This window comes from Muntiacus reevesi, chromosome 1 (assembly GCF_963930625.1).
Source record: "Muntiacus reevesi chromosome 1, mMunRee1.1, whole genome shotgun sequence".
NCBI lineage: Eukaryota > Metazoa > Chordata > Mammalia > Artiodactyla > Cervidae > Muntiacus > Muntiacus reevesi.
This window is the reverse complement of record NC_089249.1, coordinates 260078658-260103397: the sequence shown is the minus strand read 5'-3', so window position 1 is coordinate 260103397 and position 24740 is coordinate 260078658. Positions and strand designations below refer to the sequence as shown.

The 24740-nt window shown below is 37.4% G+C and overlaps 1 protein-coding gene across 1 annotated transcript in view; it reads left to right on the top strand.

Moving 5' to 3' along the window:
* Nucleotides 1-23990, top strand: part of HAPLN1 (hyaluronan and proteoglycan link protein 1) — a 78949-nt gene extending 54959 nt beyond the window's left edge. Inside the window, exons 3-5 of the mRNA XM_065936625.1 lie at nucleotides 9716-10087; nucleotides 17750-18052; nucleotides 20361-23990. Coding sequence (XP_065792697.1) covers nucleotides 9716-10087; nucleotides 17750-18052; nucleotides 20361-20650 — 965 coding nt within the window. The 3' untranslated portion in view covers nucleotides 20651-23990. The remainder of the gene's footprint in view (nucleotides 1-9715; nucleotides 10088-17749; nucleotides 18053-20360) is intronic.
* Nucleotides 23991-24740: the final 750 nt, after the last annotated feature.

The window sequence follows — 24740 nt, the reverse complement described above, 5'->3', positions numbered from 1 at the left end:
TCTGGCCTGACACAGCTAGCATGACTGTCTTTAGTTTGGGGACCACTTATATTGAAGTTACCAATGGCAATAATACTGATAAATTAATATTAACATTTAAAACCACTTACCATGTGTGATCCACAATAGAATGTGCATTACCTAGATCATCTCCATCCGTCCTCCCCACCATACTGTATAAAAGTGCTTATCCTCACTGAAACTGAGAGAGCATCTGTAGCTTGCTCCTGGTCATTTGGCTATTAAGAGGTAAAACTGATGTTCAAACTCAGGTAGGCTGATTCTTGTGCTCCTAACCCACCAGGAATCATACAGCCTCCATCTCAGCCTTCTCTTAAAAACTTTTGAGCAAAGCGGTAGGTGAAAATGGCTCCCATCTTGTTCCATTCAGTTGATATCACTATGTTCCAGAAGAAATTAAATCACTATGAAAAAAGACTCTGGTTTCGAGCCTTGGGGAAACTTGTCTTACAGGCTGCCGTAGTGATTCTGAAGAGAAGTTTGAGGAGCAAGGTGGGGGTGACAGCTACGTATACATACATTCCACCCCTACCCCCAAATGAAGACGTCTGGAACCCCAAAGAAAACTGATTAAGAGGCAGGAAGAAGTTGGGTTATATAGATACAGGTTTTGATTTGTTTTTAAGGCTTTAAAGTGGTGGTCCTGAATTAAGCTCCTCTGTTGTTAAGAACCACTAGGAGAATCACCATAGGTTGATGAGGTACAAGTTTTTGAGAATCAGTACTTTTAGGAACTGTCTTCTGAAAGAGCACAGTGAAGAAGACAACATTGAAGACAGAAGCTGGTTTGCACACCTAGCACACTTGGGCCACTGTGTGTGTTTGTTAGCAAGAACCAACATTTACTGGGCACTCAGGGTGCCAGGTACTAGGCTAAACTCTCAGTGTATGACCTCCTCTAATCCTCATGAGAACCCTGGGAGGCAGGTGACTTAACTCTATTTTCCTGATGAGGAAACCGAGGCCATAAATGTTAAGTGATACAATGTAAGAGGCATAATTCATAGGCTTAATCAATAAACTATAGCTTCTGAGATAACAGATGAAACAAGAATGAATGTGCAAAGACAAAAGCCCACAAAGACCTTAGTCAGCAGAACAGAGCTGAACAAACCTCACCACACTTTTCTTCTTCCTGGTCAAAACAGATGAAGAAAAAGGAGTTAAAAACAGACAATATTTTTCAAGATAGTAACAGTTTGGGGTTTACAGTTCAGAACACAGAACACAGATTTTTAAACTGGGTTCAGTAGACGCCCTCGAGCTAATTTGAAGTCTCTTGATGCCCATTTCCAGCAAAGAAGCTTACCTTTTTATATGGCAAAAATTTGTCTAAGTTATCTTTTTGTGGGTGTGGGGGAAGATTTCCACTGTCCCTGAAAACAAACCTATAGGCTCTAAAATAGTGATAGCACACACTACAATATTGTAAAGTAATTAGCCTCCAACTAATAAAAATACATGGAAAAAAATAGTGATAGCACTTACTGTTATTTTTTCACTATCGAACTTGGATATGATAATAATGTGGTACACATACAAGATCAACATCACCCAAACAATACTATATTCTGGTGTTGGGCACCCATCACAGAATTGCTTTAGCTCTAAGGCAAGTGTTGTGTTGAATGTCATAGGCTTACAAGCCCTGCACTTGCCCTCAAGACTGAAGAAAGAGCCTGGAATCAGCAACGAAGTCATCAATGGTTTAATGGATGAGGGAGCTTACATGTCTGAAGCAAGGTCCTGGAGCAACACCCCACTGTATGTGGCAGAGAGTGGACAGGACCTGGCTGTAGTCTTCGCTCCCAGGGGTAAGGGAAGATTATCAGTTACAGGGCGAAGTAAAATCAGGTTGGTTCATTAGTTACCAGGGAAACCAGCAGAGGGGAATGCCTTTCACCTCCCCTTTGATAAGCTATCATGGTGGAGACATTCTGATCTAAAGCTAAAACAATCATTAGCTGGGGTCTGGGGTAGCTATGTAGGAGGGTCAGTCAGGGGAGTAGGGTGTAGACGAAGCCAGCACTGGGGATATACAGAGCCCACCAGGCTCCCCGTCCCTGGGATTCTCCAGGCAAGAACACTGGAGTGGGGTGCCATTGCCTTCTCCAATGTGTGAAAGTGAAAAGTGAAGTGAAGTCGCTCGGTCGTGTCTGACTCGTAGCGACCCCATGGACTGCAGCCTCCCAGGCTCCTCCGCCCATGGGATTTTCCAGGCAAGAGTACTGGAGTGGAGTGGGGTGCCCTTGCCTTCTCCGCTGACAGGAACTAGCAGGGAACAAAGACTATACAGTGGTTAGAGAGCAGGCAGGTACCGGCAGAGGGTGGAGGGGGATTGACAGGAGTATGTTCCTTTAGCCTCTGAGACCAAAAGGCAGCGTCACAGAGGGTGAGAAACAGCAGCAAGCTCTCTACAGCAGAGGGTAAGCTTCACTCACCTCACCTTCAGCTTTAGATTCTTCCTTTACAGTCGGAACCAGATGACGGTCCGTACCTTTATCAGCAGCATCTTAAAGAACTGGGGAAAAAATGAGATAAAACTTTCACGTTTTGAAGACCTATTTAAAGATAACATTATAATTAACCGAACCATAGGTCTTCTACAAAATTACAATCCTGCAGTTATAACGGTATACTACAATTCTAGCTACCAGCTTATTGTGTGTATTTCTAGGCAAAGTTTTTTTGTTTATTTTGTCAATTAAATTCCCTCAACCATTTTGTGTATTTTTATACCATTTCTGTTTAGTGTGTGATCAGGTGATACATATACACAGTTCAAAAGTTTTTAAAATATGAAAGTAAAGTATACACAGTGAAAATCTCTCAGGAGTTCTCTACCCACACAGCTGCCTTATCTTCCCACAGGCTATCATGGTTATTAGTTTCTTGGGCTTCCAGTGATTCCTTCTATAGTTTAGTTTAGGCAAGTATATATATTTCTTTTGAATTCACACAAACGGTCAGAAGTACACATAATCTCACAAGTCTTCAGATCAGCGTTTGAACTCCAGATGAAAGTAAAGATGGGCTAGGGATAAATCCAACAGGATTTCAAACTCAGATCAACTCGCTGAGGACAGAGGGCTGAAACGATCTTCCTTAGAGACTCTTTCCTACCCTCATCAGGTTGTCCTTCCTGAAGCACTGAGTCACAGAGACTCAGAGTTCTTACAGTCAGGAAGAGTTGGGGAAGAAACTAAAGTTCTGTCTCTGATAAACTAAAAGCAGTGAGCCCTCTGGAAGGGCAATAAAGGCTGGATGGCGGTGGAAGTGGAGGGTGGCGACAGTGGGGGTGAACCTTGTAAAACTTTCTGATGCAAAGCTTACTAGACAGATCAGAATCAAGACCAAATGATGGGAGTTTCTGACTCCCAGTAAGCAACTTCAGAAACAATTAGGTTTATTCCAGTCTGAAGGAAACAAAATACAATCATCCCTCAGTATCCACCGGGGATTGGTTCCAGGACTCACCTGAGATACCAGAATCTTCAGATTCTCAAGTCCCTTATATAAAATGTTGCAGTACTTGCACCTAACCTACAGCCGTCATCCCCTTATACTTTCCATCACCACTAGATAACTTATAATACCTAAAACAATGTAAATATTATGCAAATAGCCCTAAATACAATGTAAATGCTATGTAAATACTTGCTGGGCACACAACAAATTCAAATTTTGCTTTTTGGAACTTCCTGGCATTTTTTGAAAAACAGTTTTTATCCCCAACTGGCTGAATCCCAAAAGAGGCACACCCAGATATGAAGGACTGACTGTAATTATAAAGAGTTAAAGGTTAATGAGTAAGATCATTTTTTCCTAAATTATATATCCTACTCAAATGTAATGTGTAAGATACCATGAGAGACAAATGTCTAAATCATTTCTTCTTTTTAAATATTGTGTCTTTAGTACATGTATTTAGCTGTTTTTATAAAAGTGTTTTCATCTTAGAGCTATATTATGGTATAAAGCATGTGCAGGGGTCCATGTCTACTACCATAGCTGAGTGCAGGCTCTGGGCAGCACTAGTCTAATTCAGTACAGACACTTATCACAGGCCAGGCACTATTTTGATGCTGGAGGAACAATATAACAAGATGTGCACTAGAGAGACTGTCATTAAACAGACAGAATGACTGTTTTCAGTACACTGTGGTAAGCACAGGCTTAAGGATACAAATCCAGCCTGGTTGCTCATCCTTGGGCAGGCTGGCTAGCCTAAGGGAAGTAACAGTTTCCAAAGTGTTAGTCTTACACATCTCAACCTACCACAGTGATAACAAATACCACAAAAATAAGGAACCATTTTTAAACCCTTATGCAGCATTTTCAAATGACTCATTGTGGAGCTGGCACTTGAGTGTCTGCTGATTAGCTTGGGATGTAAGGGAGGAATTAGTTTTCTCTTTGGAATGATGAAAAGTTTTGGAAATAGATGGTTGGTGGTGGTTGCACAATAGTGTAAACGTAATTCATAACATTGAACTGTACACTTAATGATGGTTAAAATGGCAAATTTTATGTTATATGTAAAAAATAAAAAATCAAATGATAGTGGTAGAATTTTTCCTTGGGAGTGGTTTTTTGTTCTTGTTTAGCCGTCTTAAATATATTCCTCCATTTTGTCTGTTTGGATTCTTTTTACATTTTATTGGTCTAGAAGATCTAAAAGTTTGGAGGCTCCTTCATTATACACCAGTGAGAAAGTAACCAATACCAAGACTGGTTGTTTTGTAAAATCCAAAAGTTATTTATTTTTAAAAGACCTACTCAGACTCTTAGCACCTTTTCTTTTCTATTATCTCTATTTCCTTAGCAATGAACTGCCCCGCCCCCGCCATGATTCCACTTTTAATAGAACTAAGAACAATAGGTAATATTCCCATACCATATTTCTAAACTGTTTTTCTGCAACTATTTGTTTTTGTCCTATTGTTTAAAAGATTTCCTCTAAATTACAGAGTGACACAGAGATCAGTTGTTCAGTCATGCCATTGCTTTCATAATTTGGTGAAATTGAATGATGTCCTCTAGACTTCACAGCAGAATTCATAAAATAATAATGAAGCCCTGCTGTTTCCCCTGGAGACAACTGTGGTCTTGAAGGTCATCAAATCTTTTCAAGTCAATGTCATTGACACTCACTAATAAAAATGTGAAATTCCTGTAACTTACAGATAGACTTTTTAAAAATTCAGTGCCCCTAAAATGAGCACATATATGCTGCTTAGGTTTTTCTAATTAAAGAAAAATTTTAAGGGATAAGCAATACTCATTCTGATGATCAAGGTTTATTTTTATCTTTTGCATTTGATTTGCTTTTCAAGGGCCCTGTTGATTGAATAGTTTTGATTTCAACGTCAATTTCAAACTAGTTCACGTTTTTGAATCCAAGGATCAGATTCAAAACTTACTCTAGGCACGACTGTGCAAAGTTTATCTTCAGCATTATAGGTTCCCTTTGTTCCTGCCCTCCCCATCTCCAGCTTACTGTGCTTCCTGGCTGATCCCTGTCATGACAACCTGCCAAAGGCAGCTGGATACAAATCTAAAGCTCAATGGTCTCATGACATAAACCTGTCACTCAAACAGCTAAGCCTTACTAGAGCCTGCAACAGAACCCTGACTCAATGGCCAGAGCTCTTTCCTACATCTTACCTGCTCTGCAATAGCCCACTTCCACCAGCAGTGTTCAATGCTTTATAATCTGCAGTGTTGAGCTTCTAAAAGTAAGCAAACTAATAAAATGCATTGTTCTAAAGGTCATGTTGGGGATTTAGGTTAATGAACATTAATGGCTTTCAGTCACTCAATGTGTTATACATTACATATTTTTCATAGGGTTTTTTGAATTTCAGCCAGGGCTTCTGGCATCTATTACCTCAACACCCCAGCTGTCCAAAAAATAAGAATGGTAGAAATTTATACATTCTAGGAGTCTTGTTAGAAAAATTATTTTGTGGGAAGCCAATGGATTTTTGGTGTCTGCTTAGTTCTCACCATTCTACCACATAAGTCATCATCTACTCACAATGCTAGAGTATAAGTAAATAGTACTTAAAAAAATTTTTTTTTAAATCAGAAGTTTATACTTCTAAAACACTACAAGATGATTTATAGTTAACATCAGAAAAAAATTAGAAGGTTCAGTCCCTTAGACAAGACTTTTGATCTGTGCTTTAACTCTTTAATTTATAAAACACTCAGGCCTTGTATTCATTCTGGAATACCTTATGATTATGCTAAACCACACAATAATTTCCAAGTTTCCTATATAACACAGGTGGCTTTATATGTATTTTTTTACTCCATATGGTTCAAAACTTTATAATGGAACCATGGAAGGTTAATATATGTCAAAATTATATGCAATATCAGGCAGTATCATACTGGAAAAATATAGTGGAAAAACTATGCAGAGTAATACCTTGGTCAGCTATTATTTTAAGTGCTTTCAGTGTCTCTTATGCCAACTATATGTAGTAGATATTACTACCTCTAATTCACATATAAAGAAATTGAGGCTTAGGGGTTACACCCCTTGCTCAAAGCTAGACAGCTAGAAACCTGAAAAGGTGAGGTTAAAACAAGGTCTCTGATACATCAAAGCCCTTGTTCCTAATTACTGTAACGCCCCCTTAACCCAATCCATTTGGGCATTAGCTTTGACTTTAGAGTAAAAAGCATAAGAGAATCAACAATCCAATCAAAAAACGGGCAGAAGACCTAAATAGATATTTCTGCAAAGAAGACATAAAGACGGACAAGAGGCACTTGAAAATATGTCCAACATTGGTAGACATATTATTAGAGAAATGAAAATCAAAATTACAATGAGATATCACCTCACACCAGTCAAAATGGCTATCATCAAAAAATCCACAAACAATTAATGCTGGAGAGGGTGTGGAGAGAATGCTGGCAGGAATGTAAATTTGTACAGCCACCATGGAGAACAGTATAGAGAGTCCTTAAAAAACTAAAACTAGAGCTACTATATGATCCAGCAACCCCATTCCTGGGCATATATCAGAGAAAAACATGGTCCAAAAGGCACTTAATGTTCACTGAAGCACTGTTTACAAGCGCTAAGCCATGGAAACAACCTAAATATCCAACAATAGAGGAATGGATAAAGAAGATGTGGTATATATATACACAATGGGATATTACTGAGTCATTCAAAAGAATGAAATTATGCCATTTGAAGCAAAATGGAAGGACCTAGAGATTGTCATTAGTGAGAGTGAGACAAAGAGGGCTATCCTTATGATATCACCTATATGCAGAATCTAAAAAGAAATGATACAAATGAACTTAATTACAAAACAGAGACAAACTCACAGACTTAGAGAATGAACTTATGGTGGAAGGGTAGCGAAGAGGGATAGTTAGGGAATTTGGGATTGACATGTACACACTGCTATATTTAAAATCTATAGCCAGTAAAGATCTCCTTTATAGCACAGGAAACTCTGTTTGATATTAAGTAACCATCTTAATAGGGAAAGAATTTGAAAAAGAACAGATACATATATATATATAACTGAATTCCTTTGCTGTATACCTGAAACTATCATAACATTGTTAATTAATTATGCTCCAATATAAGATAAAAGATTAAAAAAAAAAAACTTGAGAGAATCAGGAAACTTCAACTTTTTGAAGATCTTATATGGGCTTCCCTTGTGGACCAGCTGGGAAAGAATCCACCTGCTATGTGGGAGACCTGGGTTCAACCCCTGGGTTGGAAAGAGCTCCTGGAGAAGGGAAAGGCTACCCACTCCGGTATTCTGGCCTGGAGAACTCCATGGACTGTATAGTCCGTGGGGTCTCAAAGAGTCAGACACGACTGAGCGACTTTGACTTTCACTTCACTTCCGTGTCATGTCTCAAGTCCCGTCATGGAAAGACCCAGCTCCGGGTGTCCTCCCAAGGTACTGGGTAGATCCATGTAGAGCCTCAGGCATGGCTGAGCAACTTACTAAACAGCACTTTTTCCTCCTCCCAGAAAGAAGACACGAGAAATATTTAAGTAGAACATGGGTGTGGTCATTGAGGATATTGCAGGTGGAGTATCATACATATAGTAGAGCTGAATAGATTCACCTGTTGTGTCTTATGAATATATGGGCCTAAATGAGAAGATGAAGAGAATCAAAGGAAATGCTTAATGAGCTGGATTTAAGCCAGGATTTTTTAAGCTGGATAATTAAGCCACTATTCTTTCATTTTTTTAAAACTATTCAAAGTAGGGCACTGATGGCTTTCAAAGTGGTCAAACTATTCCGTTTCTGAAGATTAGAGCTGACATAAATTAAATATGCTTATTTTTAATATTTTGATTGCTTTATAATAAAAATGGAATCAGTGTGTCTATTCTTGGACACTTTATTTTAAAATCTGAAAGTTACATATGCCATTAAATAACTAAGTTTTGAGATCTGTCTGGAGATGACCAACTACTCTGCCTGATGACCTGTACACAACTAACGATTCATGACCAAGGTTGATTCAGAACCTCCAGCCTAAAGAAAGAAAGACTGCCTGAAAAGCAGCTTTGGCAGCCTTTGAAAGCTGTGTGTAGATGAGAGGGTATGTGCATCCAGGAGTTCTTATAGCGCTTTCTCATTTTCAAAGCTTGCATATTCTCAAGAGAGCTCATCAAGGTCAAAAGCACAATGAGCGAACCAGGGGGAACCCCAGAGAAAGCCAAGATCTGAAAATAACAACTGGCTATCCAGAGCCTGGCAGCCCTGCTGATTTGGCAGGCTAGGAATATCGCGGTGCTCTTGGGAAGGCAATAAAGTCTTTGGAGGAAGGAAGCTAAAGGGCAAGTCAAGGCAGAAGTGAAGTGAGAAGATTCTGTAAGCCAAGACACAGAAAAAGCAGAGGCGCAGTAGAAGGAGATTTAAAGGAATAAAGAAACAAATAACTATCTTGTTAATTAGAAAAGAAATATAACTTTCGATACACTTTTACCATTCAAAGTTTGAGGAATATATTTCAAAATCTGGAGTTTTTTAAAAAACATTCACTAAAAATGCCTTTCTGAGGTCTAGTCTTTGTGTGAAAATAAAATACATACATGTTGCTTGAAATGCACCAGAATGGTGTATCACAGATGTATATCTGAAGGCAGAGATGGGAGAACGTTCTAAGTTCTTTGGCCAGAACAGTTCAATGAACGTTAATCTGTTGCCATAAACTTTTCCCTAAATACAATACACGCTTATTGTATTAGAAAGTTCAGCTGAGGAAAGATCAATTTATCCAATTTGAATTTTGGGGGTTATATCGATGATTAATATATCGATAATTACGGTTCCCCATCACTTCTCTTAGTCTTGTTTCTACATTTTTATATTTAAATATAGAAGAAAAAAGGAATTTATGATGACATCCTCAAACTTCAAATGACTGTAGAATCTAGAGCCAGTATTTCTCATTGATTGTCATGTACAACTTTCCCTTTCTTCGGTGGCTTAAACAACATGACTATCTTACAGAACCCCACTAGGTACTAGAGGTACCTTTCTCTGTAATTTAAAGGAGGTCCCTGCTCAACGAGGCAGAGAAGCTTATCTTCAATGCTGCTCTTCACCAGATACCCTCTAGAGGTAGTATATTTAATATTATAAAAGTCTAAAAGCATATTAATTTTTTCTCTCTTTTCCAATTACAGCAGAAAATGGCCCCCGTCTACTGGTGGAAGCAGAACAAGCCAAGGTGTTCTCACACAGAGGTGGCAATGTTACACTGCCGTGTAAATTTTACCGAGACCCTACAGCATTTGGCTCAGGAACCCACAAAATCCGGATTAAGTGGACCAAGCTAACTTCAGATTACCTCAAGGAAGTGGATGTCTTTGTTTCCATGGGATACCACAAGAAAACCTATGGAGGCTACCATGGTAGAGTGTTTCTGAAAGGAGGCAGTGATAATGATGCTTCTCTGGTGATCACAGACCTTACTCTAGAGGATTATGGGAGATATAAGTGTGAGGTGATTGAAGGATTAGAAGATGATACTGCTGTGGTAGCATTAGATTTACAAGGTAAGTATCGTGTTAAACTTAGGAATGAAAATTAATCCTTGCTTTTTTTTCATGACAAGTAATGTCCAGTGGTTACCCCAGTGCTGATGTGAGAAACCAAAAGTCCATGTAAAGCATGTTTTACTGTAATTTGCAGTCTGTCCACAATTCAAGCTTTCATATTTGAAATTTATACACAATGGTTATATGCAAAATTGAAGCTATTTGCAAGTAGAAGAAATGTGCAGTGTAACTGAATTAATAATATTCAGGAACTGCCTTATGCCATTCAAAGTTTAAATCTCATTACATAGTTATTAAGAAATGCAGAGTGGAGGCTTTTTATTATGCTTCTAAAATTGTCTCAGTTTCAAAATAATGGCAAGTTTGTGAAGGACATCTGCTAACTAAAATAAATTTAGTTGTATTCTGTAAAATAACTGTGAAAACTTAATTTAACAAAAAGTAACCTCTAGATTTATGTAAATATTCTTGGAAAGAAGTAAATTTTTTAATGGTCCAGAGTCTCCTAGACACTGAATAGCAAATGGTCAAGGCATTTTGGAGGAAGTTTTATCTCTTAAATATGCAATACTTTCAGTAGGTTCAGCTTTCTTGGTGGTTCAGAGACTAAAGAATCTGCCTGCAATGCAGGAGACCCAGGTTTGATCCCTGGGTAGGGATATCTCCTGGAGAAGGGAATGGCAACCCAGTCCGGTATTCTTGCCTGGAGAATCCCATGGACAGTAGAGTCTGGCAGGCTACAATCCATGGGATCACAAAGAGTCAGTCATGACTAAGCAATTAACACTCTCAACACTCTTAGTAGGTTCAAAGACCAAAATGTATACAAAGCTAAACAATAAAATGTGCCATCTTGTCTTGCCTCTACCAAAGCCCTCTACGCTTCCGCTTAGTTAATGATATACCTCTAGACACTCTTCATTCATGAATTTGAGCATTTCTTTACATGAGAGAACAAATTTGGACTGCATTAATGGAATAGTCCTTCCTATGTAAACCATAGGTATGTGTTTACTATAAGTTCCTTCTACATTCTAGGACAGATTTGTGGCTTTTGGAAAAATATCTATTTTGTCCACTAGCATACCACTGAAGATGTGACCTTCTGAATCTGATAGAGTACCATTACATGCATACAGATTATCAACTTTGTGTGTCTGATACATTGCTTGATGTTGTAATGTGCATTTTTGTGACCTTTTCTTATCTGTGGTTCTTGGCTCCTGATTGCATGCCACCTTATACTTAGAGTGTTTATTGATTCACTTTAATATCCATGAACACTGGCATTATTAAAGATGAAAGAGGTAGTTGGCTTAGAGAAGACAGTAATCATCAAATATTAATTGAGGGTCACTTTCTGTTATCAAAGGGGCATCAGGCAATGGAAACTAGGAGGACTAAGATGCTTATGTTAGTCCCAGCTTTGTCAGTATATGTTTTGTAACCAGATCAAGTTATTTATCCGTATTTTACATTGGCTTCCAATCTATGAACAATAGCTTGAACCATATTATCAGTTGTTAGTTTTTCTTCTTAAAGTCCATGTTTATATACCACAGTATTTCCTAAACTTAAGTAACTCATATGCCATATTTGTTATCTCCTTACACTTACTTAACAATACATTTTAAATAAATAGAAAACAATATAATTTGCCAGAAATAAAAGGAAACCAGAAAAATAAGTACAATGAATATAAGGTCTTTCCAAATTATAACTGCTTGACGATGGCTTTGAGTATGAAGCCTGCTGTCCCTTTGAAAAGGAGATTTAGCACATTTTAGAGGATAATACACTCGATAGTCAAACTGAGACTTCCTTTAAGACACACTTAGATATGTTGAAGGGAAATTGTAAGAAGAGTAATTTTTCCTATACAAGCCCTGCACCTTCCCAAATCTCCATGTTTTCCATGCTTTCAGGATACTTCTTTACCATATAACTTATATGCATATGAGCTAAGTAAATGTGCCCAAGAAACCAATTTAATTGATAAATATTTTTTAAAGTGCTGTTGTTGTACCATGAGTAACAAAAAATTCTAAAACATGGTTCCTTTCATTCCACAATCTTACAGTCCATTAAAGGTTCTAAGGTACTTTCAAAAGTAAGTACTTTAAAATAAGGTGGAACTTGTTAAAGTAAGTAGGTACAAACAAATTGCTCTAATCATATGCATATTTATTTTGCTCACTTTCAGTAATACCCCTGGACAGCTGAAACCTGGGGAAAACTTTCCAAAGGTAACATGGTTAGGAGTAAGAGCTAGGACTAGATTTGATTCCAAGGGCACTCAATGAAGTCATTGCTTTTATATACTATGATCTGGGGGTTTGCAGTAAGGAGAAAGTTTTTGTTGGGGTAAAAGAATAGAGGTTCCAGAAAGGCACTGGTGTTTGACAGCCTCAGTTCTTCTGAAGCTTTCTAAATATTCTTAAAGGCCCCAGAGTTATTTGGGAGATGATCAAGGGACTGTCTTTTAGTCATGCTGTGTTAATTGGTGTGTCTATTACAGCTGCTAAATCCCCTTCATTGCAGAGTGTTCTTCCATCCTCTGTGTACTATAGGAAGAGTAGAAACAGTCATTAACCAGAAGATCTGCCTTGAAGTGACTGACAGTTCCACATTTAACATTATCTATATGCATCCATTTCTGAACAACTAGAAACAATACAATCCCTTAAAAATAAGATCAAAGACCAATGCTACCCTGAGCCCTATCCCCTCCACCCCCAGCTATGATGTTCTCAGGTCACAGATTTCTACTGTAACTCTAATCACAATTTTTTTTGTAAATATTTGCAAACTTGTCCAACTTCACTTTTCACCTGCTTAATGGAATATAATGGTCATCTGAGTTAAATTCACCCATTCCAGTCCATTTTAGTTCACTGATTCCTAAAATGTCAATGTTCACTCTTGCCATCTCCTGTCTGACCACTTCCAACTTACCTTGATTCAAGGACCTAAGATTCCAGGTTCCTACGCGATATTGTTCTTTACAGCCTCGGACTTTACTTCTGTCATCAGTCACATCCGCAACTGGGCATTGTTTTCACTCTGGCTCCATTTCTTCATTCTTTCTGGAGTTGTTTCTCCACTCTTCTCCAGACGCATATTGGGCACCTATTGACCTGGGGAGTTCATCTTTCAGTGCCATATCTTTTTGCCTTTTCATATTGTTCATGGGGTTCTCAAGGCAAGAATACTGAAGTGGTTTGCCATTCCCTTCTCCAGTAAATAGTTTATAAGTGAGTGAATGTTTGATATAATGGGTTTATACTTTCAATACAAAAAAAGCCTGCATGCAAAGGAAGGGCCATGCAATGGAAAGCACTCTAAAGGAAGAGACACTTGATATGGCCCGTGAGAGGTGAGCTTGGTACCTTCATAGCATAGAAAGCATGACAAAACGGGAAAGAGAACATCACAGGTTGAAAGCAAAACTCTTCAAAGGCCAAAATGTGAGTAACAGATGCCACAGATAGTTAGCATCCAGTTTGACTGATTTAAGGCTCAGCATGACTATAGGGTGGGATAAAATTTTTTAACTTTTCATTATCACCAATTTCAAATGTTTGAAAAAGGAGAAAGACTATGATGAAGAGTATAACATGCCTCTATATATAATCATTCAGCTTCAAAAAGTGTCATCAGATAGCCAATCTTACTTTAGCCTGCTTTACCTACTCCCACTGAATAATTTTCAAGAAAAATCCAGGATATTATTTTATCTGTATATTTCAACTTGAGATAAGAATTCATTTTAAAATAAAACTACAAAAATTTTAATGATAGCCACAGTGCTATCATAGAATAAAACCTGAGGAACCATGATTGCTAAGGACAGACACTATGAGGGACTTGACAATTTCCACCTAGTCTTGGGTAGATGCTCCAGTGCAGCAATTATATACATAAGAATTGGAAGGCTATGATAAACCACATGCAGCAAAAGAGATACCTTGCGGTTGTCATTTATTAGCTCTTATTCCAGGTTCTGACCTTTTTTCACTATCAATTACATCCTTACATAGGGTCATCACCCAATCAGGCAAGTTCTCCTTAAGTTCCTTGTCAATCTTCTAACATGCATAAATAAGACCAGGGAAGTGTATCATTTTAAATGTCATAATTAAGCTGCCTTTCCAACTGTAATTGTACAATGTCTTTAATCATATTGGCCCTTAAATACCAGATTAAATGCTATGTCGTTCAAAGAATTTTCCCAATTAGAAAAAAATCGTTCTACTTCAAGATGCCAAAATCGTATGGTTTGTATTTATAAGATTCTATTCTGTTTTGGAGTCAGATTTGTGTGTGTGTGTGTGTGTGTGTGTGTGTGTGTGTGTGTGTGTGTGTGTGTATACACACAATCATAGGCTCTTTGCAGAAAGACACTACACCCCAAACTCAAGGTATCCTAGAGTACTCAGTATAATGCCTGCTCTTAGTTGTATTTTAAAGTCTGTTTTTCAAATCACACTGATTTTTTTTTTTTTAAAGTAAACCCTTTTAAAAAACTGACCTACATATGAGTTGGAATTAGCTGTGGAAACAATTTTTTTTCATATAGAATCTTGGATAGGGTAAAGCCCTGATTACTACCAAATTACCCGCACTGCTAGAAACAACATCCAGCAAGAGATAAGCCTTATAAAACAAGGAGAGTGTCACCAGAAATTCATGAGTAGCTTGGCCTACAGAATTCATTTGAGCAATTGATAAATATAAGGATAATGGTATGAGAAACATATTTGTACTTCCAATCTCCCACTGTATTGGTCTTCCACTGATGAAAATTGGGCCAATTCACAAAAATACGGTCTGAGAACTTTTAGAAATAGAAAGCTAATTTCATATATGTATGTAACACTGAAAGACATTCTGAGAGGTACTGTGGAAAGTAAAAGTGTTCTGCATGGCTTCTACCTTTTTATTATTAAAAATATTTACTTTATGGAGTTACTGAAATTTCCTTTAGCTTCAATATGCACCATGGCATGAAAACCTTTCACATATCCAACAAAATGATATTTGCCAACAACTAAGATGAACTGGACTGTGCAATTATAAGTCTTAAAGAATGTGCTTTTAAAACATATTTCAACTCACTAAACTACTCACATCACTTGATATTATCCTTTTCCATGTGATGGATATTTCTTATTAATCCCCTTTGTAGTAATGCATACCAGCCTTTCAGAGAAAAGTAGAGAGATTTTGATTACATTTTGACATATAAGTATAAAATAATCATATACCTTTCTTTCTCACTCATGAAAGTTTAACTTTCTTATTTTTGTAATGCTGGATGAAAGTAATCACCATTTGCTCCATAATTCAACTGTAGGAATTGCACATTTTTCCACAGAGCCAAGAAAGTTTCTGCAGTTATAGTCTTAGATGTTGAAATCTTAACTAGCTGGAAGTAAAACTAGTAAATAAATAAAATACTAACAAACATGTTCCAGAAATGCCCCCACTTGTACAAAACATCTGATTGTTGAAATGTGTACAATAAAGTGAAACTTTTAAAATGTTGGTGAGGATGTGGACGTTGACCTTGATTTACTTAGAATTTGTTCTTTCCAGCATCAAATGTTGATTAAAATCTGCTAAGTAAATTTTTTGAGTTACTATAAGTTGACCATTTACTCTTACCGTTGAAAAAGACTGAAATTTTAATATAGGGTTACACTTTGACTTTGAGAAATGATTGCATAAAATTATGTTAAACGTAAAAGGAACTCAAAAATATATTACACTGTTTTTGGAACTAAATCAAACATAATTCAATGGTTAATCAAGGACAAATGACTACAGAAAAAATTTCCCCAATGCCTATGGGAGTTCACCAAATCAGTCTGGTGAATTAAAACTTGAGAGGTTGCCTAGGTCTTTAAAATTATTACAAATTAAAATAGCCTGCTTTCTCCACTGTTACCATCTTGAGCTATTTGGGAAATGGGGCAAATTCAACCTAAATGGTTGAATTTAGGTTCCTATATGTTGAGATTTTCTCTCACTTAAGGTCTAGCTGCCAAGGAAAGCTCTACTGGAAAAATGAAATATTTTCTTTTCCATTGGCATTCCTGGGCTTGCTGAGAAAAGAGGATGCAAAGCGTGAGGGGACTGGAAACACTAAACTGGCTCCTTCTCAGCACTGACTGGGCTCTTACTTGGATGCCTGGGCACAGCCCTTCTTAGAAGGAGTTGCCTCCAGGCCTTCCCCACCCCCATCCCCCCATCTCTACAGGGGGCAAAGGCAACCAAGAGAGTTTTCCTCCTTACTTTTGGCTCCAATTCAGCTTACAGATCTCTTAGCCAAGAACCTGAGAAGGCAGGATGAGATCAGGAAGCCTTCCTGGATCTCTGCCTCTAGTGGATGGTGCCAGCTGGACTGCCCTGCAGGGACAAATGTGTCCTGCAGAGGCCTTCAGTGGACATGACTTGATTTAGGCTCTTGAAATTTCTTCCTGTAGAATCTTCCAGGACAACTGATAAAAGAAAACATTTTCTGTGCAACTGGTTACACTATTAGTAGATTGTGCATCCATTGTGCACAAGGTCTGCAGTCTCGTAAAAAAGCACATTTGGTATAATCCACCAAATTACTGTGTGAGTCAGACAGTTTTTTACATTCCACATGCTAAAATATGAACTATTACTCATTATAATAAAAAATTTAAGGCAAAATTAATTTTCTTTTAGCAACCATGGAGGAGACATTTTGACTCAGTGGTCCTTCATAAAGTCCAACAAATAATACAACTTTGCTTTTTTATGATGCAACCCTTATTCTTTAAAGAAACTGTGCAGAAAGTTGTGAGAGAGCTCAATCATCGCCTATAATAATCTGATTTGAACCAACCTAAAGAAATGCTTTGGAAAACTGCTGCATATTCCCAGGCAAAGTCAGGCGCCAAATCTTCACCAAGTGCTTACATTTACTAAGGGGTTTTGTCCTCTAAAATATTTAATTCTTTGGTAGTTCCTTTGGCAGATGTCTATTTTGTACCTGCCTTGTACAGGACAAACTTCTAAAGGCTTTTGTTTTCTATTTGCAATATCAATGTTTAGAAAAGCTTAGTTTCACTTTGCAATGTATGAATATGGAAGCTGAAAAATAGTAATAGAAATATTTAAAGAGTAAAGCTTTTATTTTAGTCATATTGTTCAAGGAGAGAAAAAAATAAGATTAAGTTAAGCTACAGTAAAAGCTGAGACAAATGAATAGGAGAGCCAGGATGCTTTTTATGGAAGTGCCTCACTGTATAAAATTACCCTATTAATATGAAGTAAGACTGCTTAATTAGGTTTTTGTTAGATATGCAAAAGGTAGGTTCACAGGGAGGGCAACTTGAAAACTATAATTTGCAGATGAATCGTTTCAGAAAGGAGAATTGTGAGACTTGAGTTGAATGCTTAGCAAAACAGGTAAATCACTGAAGTTACCAGACCAAATAGCTCATTGTGAAATGCTCAGAGTTGAGAGGCTATTTGAAGGGAAATGGGACCATTAGAAAACACTGCAAACAACAAAAAGCTGCTACTTCATCTGATGATGATTCTGTTTTCCCCACTCAAGTGGGGTTTGCTTATAGTTCTTACTATTTGTGCCACTAACGAGTCCTTGCTTTCTCCTTTGGACAGGTGTAGTATTCCCTTATTTTCCACGACTGGGGCGCTACAATCTGAATTTTCATGAGGCACAGCAGGCTTGTCTGGACCAGGATGCTGTGATTGCCTCCTTTGATCAGCTGTATGATGCCTGGCGGAGTGGGCTGGACTGGTGCAATGCTGGCTGGCTCAGTGATGGGTCTGTGCAATATCCCATCACAAAACCCAGAGAACCCTGTGGAGGCCAGAACACAGTGCCTGGCGTCAGGAACTATGGGTTTTGGGACAAAGATAAAAGCAGATATGATGTCTTCTGTTTTACATCCAATTTCAATGGTAAGATATTAACCATACTACCTTGTTTGCTATCCCAGAGACCAATGCATACTATGATATGACGTTAAAATTTTAATCTTATCTACTTAAAAAGAGGAAAATCTTTGAAGTATTGCTTCATATAAAAGAAGCTCTGTAATATCATAACTTTAAAAAATCCACACAGATACCAAGCAAAAGTACATATTTCCATGATGCTCTGGTTTTATTGCATCCAACTGCTATTGTGAAATAGTTTGACTGTCATGTTTTGTGGAGTCTTTTTGTTACTGCCAAAGATGCTGTCGCTGTGTGCCCTCCATAGGATATAGATCTCTCCACTGAAGTAAGGATGGCGTCGGGGTCATGCTCTTCTTTAAATTGCAATGTCAAGTTATTCACAGATCATCAGCAAAGCTTAGGACAGAGAGCTTGGATAAAGAGCTCTGATTAAGAGAACTTTGCAAGAAAATTAAGTAGAAACAACATTGGAGGCAAAAGCAGAAGTGAGAGATCCAGGTTGCATCAGTACTGATGACTGATTAGTTGAATTCAGCACAACTCCCAACCCTATCTTGCTTCTTCCAGAACCAGTGATGTGACAGTGGGGCCTAGTACAAAATGAAAATGTGGCCTCCTTGATAAAAAAAAATTATTAAAACTTTTAAGATGACACAGTAGAACATTAAATCAAGCATGAGGCCCAGTGTAACTGTGCAGGTTGCAAACCCATGAGGCTGGCCCAGGTCCATTATTTTACATTTTAGGTGCCTGTTGATATGCTGTGGGGAAAACAGAAAGGGATCAGGGATCAACAAAAGGTCAGACAGTAAATATGTTTGGCTTTGTGGGCTATATGCTCTCTGTTGCAACTACTTCATGTAACTTTGTATACTCCAACACAAAAGCCACCATGAACAATCTTAAACAGATGGGTGTGGCTGTGTTCTAATAAAACCTCATTGGACTCACATGCTATAGTTTGCCAGCCTCAGGTACAGGTGATAGAACTAACCCTCTATTAATGCTCCCATGACCACTACCCATTCTCCACATTATACCCTTTTAGTCTAGAAAGAACTGACAAGCACTAACTTAGACTTCAATAATCTGTATTTGAAGAGAGGCAGGAGGGTATCAGGGCTTCCTTGATAGCTCAGTTGGTAAAGAATCCACCTGCAATGCAGGGGAACCCGATTCAATCTCTGGGTCGGGAAGATCCGCTGGAGAAGGGATAGGCTACCGCCTCCAGTATTCTTGGGCTTCCCTTGTGGCTCAGCTGGTAAAGAATCTGCCTGCAATGTGGGAGACCTGGGTTTGATCCCTGGGTTGGGAAGATCCCCTGGAGAAGGGAAAGGCTACCCACTCCATTATTCTGTATAATCCATGGGCTCCCAAAGAGTTGGACATGGCAGAGCCACTTTCACTTTTCAGGAGAGTATCACATGACAATGTGTAAGCTGGTAAGAGTCTGATCCTATTCTATCTGAAACTTAAAGTCTGAGAAAATCTTGCACTGGTAGGTGCCTATGACTTTAGTTAGTTGGTGTCATATTTTATACTTTTTATGCATATTTAGCACAAATTGAAGGAATCTCGGTAATGAACACTACTGAGGTAAGTGGTTGAGCTAACTTGCTCTTTTTTGTGAAATCAAGAAATGGTTAGGTGTCAGAGCTCCCACAGAGGGAAGTTGGAGAAAACAACTAACTTCTTCCCCTCTGCTAGTGAGTGAACAGACTGGGTTCACATTCTAAGTCCGTACTATTTATGGCAAGTGACTTCCTGTATGTTTTGCATTTTCATACTGTAGTCTTTGAATAAGAATAATGCCTTATTGATACCTGAAATGAAAAGGACTTGAGGGCTTTTGATTTTTTTTAAATGGACTTTTCTGTCAGGAATGTTTTTTGATCCTTTCACATTCAAATTTTGCCTCTCCAGAAACTTGTGCTGGGCTTCAGTCTTGCTACAGCTAGAATTTAAATAGCTCTTGCTTTTAACATGGAATTCTGTCTTCTCTAATGCTACAGAAGGGCCCTTTTAGCTACTAATTGGCTAACAGAGACTGCATCTGTCATTTCCCTTTTCTTTTTCACTGCTCTAAAAGGGCATGTCTGAACACACATTAAGGGGCAAGGAAAAAACTAATTTAATGGAGAGAGATCTAGGGTTACTGCCTCTAACTGACTAGCCTATGTTTCAGAAGCTCTACAGACACTGCTTTATATCCCCCTGCCTTGAGAAACACTTCCATTTGGGGCTCTTTCCGTCTCTCTTGGGCTGAGATGCAGACAGGCCCACTGACCCTCTTTCCTTCTCTCTGCAGGCCGATTTTACTACCTGATCCACCCCACCAAGCTGACCTACGACGAAGCGGTGCAGGCTTGTCTCAATGATGGTGCTCAGATTGCTAAAGTGGGCCAGATATTCGCTGCCTGGAAACTTCTGGGATATGACCGTTGCGATGCAGGCTGGTTGGCGGACGGCAGTGTCCGCTACCCCATCTCTAGGCCAAGAAGGCGCTGCAGTCCTAGCGAGGCTGCGGTGCGCTTTGTGGGTTTCCCAGATAAAAAGCATAAGCTGTATGGTGTCTACTGCTTCAGAGCATACAACTGAACGTGCCCCTAAAGCACGGCAGTTTGAAAGTCATTAAGAACATGTGAAGTGAAAGGTTTTATTTTTTTTTTCCAATATGAACTCATGCAAGTTACCAAAACTGTGATAACCCTTTTTTACTTACTGTAAAGAGTCATTTTCATAAAGACCAATTCATTAATTTGTTTTTGTAAAGCTATTATCATTCAATATATATTATAAATTAATATAATTTTAAGGGAAGCACTACATATGGAGGTTTTAGAGCCAAACTGTTTAGGCTACATCATCCCAATGAAGTATCCTTTCATGATCGGGGCATGCAATAGCTTGAGGATTGCTAGGATTAAACTAAGGAAAGTAAAGCTACTCAGAGCAGCAGCTGCCACAAGCACAAATTTTACACGTTTGTACAGTTTTGAAATGCACTACAATAAACAGATTAGAGCAACAGATTTGAAATATAGGCTTCTTTACATAAACTGAGGTTCTGAAGGTTGCACAACACTTAGTTTCACAAGGGAACAATCTACACTTTTCTAAAATATTTCAAAGCTCCGATAGAATATTTTACTCTTTAAAATCCTGCCTTTTTGACCAAAAAAAAAAAAATCAGAGGAACTCCAATGTATAGCAAGCACAGTTAAAACCCCTTAAGACTCCCATTTATATGAAGTATGAAACTAAAATAAGCAGATCATATTTAACCAATGAGAGATTCCTACCTTCTTCTAATTAAAATTATACATGCCTGAGAAGAACTGTTTTCTTTTGAGTAGCTTTACTGAAATATATTTAAATTCTAAGGGCCGTTTGCTAAGCAGCATTTAGCATCTACTCAGGGCAGTTATATAGATAAACTGCTGGACAGAAAAATTGTAAAATTTAGCAGCTTGATTTTATGTTAGCCTATGAATTGTTATTGTCCTATAAAATTAACTTTAAAATATTTAATACTTCCTTCTTATTTACATGACATGACAAAAATTTAAATCATAGAAGGAATAAATAACTATACTTGCCTAACCAAGATATAAGAACCCAACTTTCAGAATTCTTATTATTCCTATTTGTATAAGACTAGAAAGTCCAACTGGTGCCTGTGTTTGGGTAATAAAGTCAACAAAGTAGTTTTAACCTTTCTCCATATAGAAAATGTGAACAGTGATGGATATCACTTTCTTGCTGATCATCATCAGGCTTAAATGAAATGCTGAAGCTGTCAAAGAGTTTACACTAAAATCTTCAGGGCTTTATATGAAAGGGTAAGACCAGCTTCAAAAAACAACTTTCCCCATTAGCAGCTCCAATCTTAAATAAAGCTCGGTTTTCCTATATTTTTATGAGTGTTGAAACCCCACAGGGACCAATATTTGTATTCAAATTACATTTCGTGGTTTCCCATTGTTTCACAATGAGTTCTAATAAATGGGATTTAGTATAATAATCCAAGTATGACATAGCTGATATGCTTTCATGAATGTTTTTATGTAGATTTTCCTCCCATGAACATGAGTAAATAAATCTGTTTCCTGAATTGATTGTGGTTGCCTTCAAAGCTCTGTAATAATTCTAATAAATTTACTCTATAGATGTAGAGTTATTTGTGTGGAAGGTATAGGACAATTGGAAGTCCATGAAACCATAACTATACTCATATATTATCTAGGCAGAATATTGTAAATAAAAGTAGATCATTTCTTCTGTCAAAAGCATATCTGGAAATTTTCAGATGCTTTACTATTAAAAAATGAGAATGTATGCATGCACATTTTTACAGTAGGTCGGATATGCAAATTGTACAAAAATATAAATCCAAAGAGATTATGAAGTTTAACTCAAACACTGCTGATACAAATAGAATTCAAACTTCTAAATTAAAAATACCTGAATGGTCTAAGATAAGATGAATATGTTATTTAAAGAGGGACTATCTCTGAAACAGTGACTCTAGTACCTCAAAAGTGGGGGTCATCTCACTGGAGGAAATCCATACTTGAATGATTATTACCCACGTTACAAGAATCTTATTGGAAGTACAAGTGGAAAAAGAAATTTCTATTGAAGCAGATATACAAACTCCAGTTATTGCTGCAAAACTCTACCTTTATAATATTAAGCATAGTAGCATTTCTTAACTTTTGAATACTTACTAGTATAGGAATTGGTGCTGATAAAAATCTTTGGAGTGACTGTTAGCTGACTAAAATCTAGATTGACTGCACACCATTTTTCCATGCTTGTTTAAAAAAAAAAAAATTCTTAACAGAACAAATACTGCTGGGCAGAATTTTTATCTTCAGACTTCCCTCAAAAGATCAGAATTCCCATACCCTTTTGGACTCCTCCTTGAATAAGAGTTTCTTTTTAATGTTCTTGTTTTGCCATTTTCACCAAATATCTATTTTCCTATTTCATTCCTCAAGATATTTCACTGAGAATGTCTGGGAAAAAAAAAAAGGTTATACTAACACAATTCCTAATGGAAAGTTGGTACAACACTGGCTTAACACTAACTAATTCAACAATTGCTCCTCAGACTTGGGTACTAAGAACAACAGAGGGATGAGATGGGAGTCTGGTTAGGAAATCTTGTTTTGATCATTTTGTTCATAATTAACACTTGGCCCATTTAAGGAACAAAATACATCTGCATATTTCACTGACAAGCCTACATTTGATAAAATAGACAAAAAGAAATGATTCATATAAAAGGCAGTATAATAATGAAAACAAGTTAGCTACATTAACACTGGAAGCCATCTTTTACCAACTGCTGCCATGTTTTATCACAGTAATTTCTAGTCAAATATGGTATTTGTAAATTTAAACTTTCTCTCATAGAAAGGGGGCCGGTACCTGTTAAAGTTTTATTTTATGCAATTATATAGTCGCTTATTATTTTGGCAATTAGAAGTAGTCTCAAAGGAGATTCCAGTTTGGTTGCTGGCAGCCATACTGGGTTTCTTGATTTCAGTGCTCCAAAGAATATGGTGGTCTCAAGGAGTACTTGACCACTAAGGAGGGAAGGATGAAAAGGGAATTACTTATTCATTCTCAGCGTAGAAACATAAAGAATGATCAGTGGATAACTGACATAGTTGTGTTGAGAAGTTAAGTGTACCGTAGCTCACTACTGCCAGCACAGCAATGATGTACAATGAAAGAAATGAAAAATATAAGTCATTATTAAGCCACCTGATTAAAAGGAAGTCAGTATTTAAAGGCATTTAATACCTACTGAGTACATATCTGAGGAGAAGAACCATATCTGTATTACAAAAAAAAAAAAAAAAAATGTTTTCGTTTTCTGTAAGATACAATGAACTGGTAAACAAACATTAAAAGTCAATTTTGTGTTACTGCAGTATCTCTTGATTCTTCTGAGTTGTAGAATCTTAGCTATTCTTCTTTGTGTCAAACCCCATAAATGCATTATTTCAAGAAAAGAGGTTTAACTCATCCTTTTTCTGATACATTTGACTTCAAATTGTAAACACCTACCAATTCCCATTTCCTATATTTTGCAAAGTTAACAACAACAGCAACAAAAGGAATATATCTGTAGTGTTACTAAATCAGCAATAGCATTATCCCCAAATCTACTGTTTATTTTTCTCTTTTATATGATTCAAAGTGTAATTTATTTTGTTCATCTGGTTAGCAGTGCCAGGAATCTGTAGTATCCGTGAATAGATTTATATATTTAAGCTACATATGTAGCTACATTAAAAAAGGCTTCTAATTTTCTTGCTGAAGTCCTTCTCAAGCACTTTATACTCCAATAAAAAAGAGCATATTTGTTAATATTTCCATCCCTTCTGAATTTTCAATGTGGAAGACAGTTTCTGGATATTTCTGGTATTTAAAAATGGATTCTTGAGTGCAAGAGTCTATTACTGGTGCAACAACTTGAATGCAAGCACATCTAAAACAATTTGGGTTACTGACATTCAAACAGAAAAGTTTACTTTAAATTTTTTCCCATACTTACTTGGAATACTTTGAACAACCTTGGAAAAGAAAGTCTAAGGGTAACATGAAATTAAATCATCTTTCTTTAATGTTTAAGTTTTCACACAGATGAAAGGTATCATCTTAACTTTTCCAG